The sequence below is a fragment of the Montipora foliosa genome, unplaced genomic scaffold (assembly GCF_036669935.1).
Source record: "Montipora foliosa isolate CH-2021 unplaced genomic scaffold, ASM3666993v2 scaffold_415, whole genome shotgun sequence".
NCBI classification, from domain to species: Eukaryota; Metazoa; Cnidaria; class Anthozoa; order Scleractinia; family Acroporidae; genus Montipora; species Montipora foliosa.
The window spans coordinates 15001-17500 of record NW_027179718.1 but is presented as its reverse complement, the minus strand read 5'-3'; the positions used below and the strand labels follow the sequence as shown (position 1 = coordinate 17500).

The following is a 2500-nucleotide window of genomic DNA, read 5'->3' as shown; positions in this document are numbered from 1 at the left end:
CGAAAAATCTCACATTTCCAGTGACAGAGTGAGATCTGGGTATGAGATTAGGAGCAGAGTACACAACCAACAAACTCAACGCCGAGTCTGGGAATTGAATCCGGGCCACATTGGTGGGAGGCGAGTGGTCTCACTACTACGCCAGCCCTTCACCAAAACCAATCAACCTTCGTGAGCACGTCAGAGTACTCACGAATTTACAAAGAAGAGTGAGTGTCTAATTTTGAAATTCTAATCTAATCCTAAAGAACTCGACAATTATGCAAACTCTATTCGCGCGAAAGGTTTTGTTTGGTTTTTTTCCCTTACATTCCCGCACATCAATTCCCGCGCCTCAATTTATTTATATCATTTCACACCCTACATTCTGCTTATATAATTGGCCTTACTTTATTAGCATTCGACAAGGATGACATGCAGTTCCTCAAAACGAAAAGTGATTTTTATCGTTAATCTTTTTTTAAAGGTTGCTGGTCATTTAGGAATAAGACATATTGTCCAATATACTTGTGGATTAGTTGAAAATTTTTACTTCGCTTTCCTTGAGTTATTATTAATTGCATTTTCACTGTGTTTTGCTATAGATTTTACGACCCCGCTGGACAGGAACGCTGCCGTAGTCTTTCTAATCGACTCGACTTTCGACCGCGTTGACAAGAACGACTTCAAAAGACAGAGGGCGTTTGTCATTTCTCTGGCCAAAGCTTTCAAGATCCCAAATAATGGAGCGCGCGTAAGTGTCGTAACGTACGGTAAGGATGCCAGGCCCATTGTACAATTCAAGGATTCTGGAAATTTTGATAGTTTCCTTTATGCCATGATGAGCGGAAGCAGTCGTATGCAAGGTGAGTGCATGTCTTTTAGTTGTATTTCAGCCCTATTGCTAAGCGTTTTCCCTCAAAACACTAGCTTAGCTTAATTCCTAGCATTCATTAACTTGTTTAACAAACGACAACTTAATTTTGGTACTCCTAAAAAAAATCTGTTTACCATAATTCTTGTTTTGCACTCACGTGATTAGACCGTGATGTTGGTGGTGTACAAAACAAAAGCAAAATGTCGGTCGCGTTTTGCAAAATAAAATAGCCAAATTCCAAAAAGACTTTTTCACTGTTGTTCAGTGCAACAACATCATGGTCGCCATGACGTTGTAAATTATAAAATAATTAGGATAGTACGCGCACTCTCATTAGTCAATAGCTGTGTTTGGATGAGAGTATGGAAACACGGCTGTGACATCGCACGAATTTTGATTGGTTGTGTTGTCAGACGTGCGTTTTGATTGGCTGGTAGGAAATGTGAACGTGTATCAAGAAAATCTGTTTCAATCTAGATGTAAAAACATCAGCATTTTTCTTCATTTGTCGAATTATCTTTAAGAAATATTTTATAAAAGCAATAGAGGATTTTTTTCCGTGTTTCCATATCCTCATCTAAACACTCGGGGGAGTTGGAAGAATTCTCTAGACAGTTATGCAAACCCTCGACTGCATCTCGGGTTTGCATAACTCTCTCGAATTCTCCCAACTCCCTCTCGTGTTTAGATGAGGCTATGGAAAAACGGAAAACATCCTCTATTGCTTGTAGAAGACAAGAGCAAAAAGTCACCGCGTCAGGCCACTTAGAATAGTAGCAGAGCTAAATGGCCATGTCCAAAAGATAAGGTTTGCATAATATAGATATAGGTTAACAGGCTACATCAATAAAGCGACTTCAAGGAAGTGAAAAACCCAAACAAACAAGAAATACACAGACAAGCAAGGGGGGACTAAAAAAGTCATGGTAGAGAGCAAAAGAGGAATAAAACATTTCATTGAGAAAAGAAAAGAGGCAGTAGTTAATTATCATTATTTGTGAGAAGAGAATTGTCCAAAAGTTTCTGAAAGCAAGCAAGTGACTTGTATTTAAATTCTTCCTGAATTCAAGTCCAGATTTAAGGACCCAGAAGAAAATTCTTAAATTTACCATAGTTAGTTTTTACTTTTGGCAAGTAGAAGAGTGTTTTGCTAGCAAGTCTAGTACTATACTAATGTACTCTTGACAGATTTATAGATTTCATCGAAAACTTATGTAACGACCTTCTTTCTTTTAAAGGCCCAAGAAGAATGGACAGAGCCTTAAGACTTGCTGTGCGCATGTTTAAGGACCACTTGAAACCTGGGCCAAGAGCAGTTGTTTTGTTTACATCCGGACCTCAAGATACGAACACATCTCTTTCTTTCTTGGAACGCCCAATCAAACAGCTTGCAAACTTGGGTGCACGTATCCACGTCGTAGCCATAGGCTCCAAAGTCCCTTACAGTCAAGTCAGCCGCCTGGTTAATAGCTCTGATGATGTCTTTCAGATATCTTCATTTGTAAGGTTACAATATGAGGTTCATGCAATTGGCCGACACATCAGCCTTACAAAAGGTGAGTTGAAAAGAAGCTTATGCCTTCCAGCGCGGTATGTTAATTAGGATTTCTGCCTGTTTCCTCTGGTTTCATATATGTACGTCCA

General features: G+C 39.3%; 1 protein-coding gene across 1 annotated transcript in view; it reads left to right on the top strand.

The window, feature by feature from the left end:
* LOC137988364 (collagen alpha-3(VI) chain-like) overlaps nucleotides 1-2500 on the top strand; it is a 27516-nt gene that overhangs the window by 13578 nt on the left and 11438 nt on the right. Inside the window, exons 5-6 of the mRNA XM_068834392.1 lie at nucleotides 585-845; nucleotides 2095-2412. Coding sequence (XP_068690493.1) covers nucleotides 585-845; nucleotides 2095-2412 — 579 coding nt within the window. The remainder of the gene's footprint in view (nucleotides 1-584; nucleotides 846-2094; nucleotides 2413-2500) is intronic.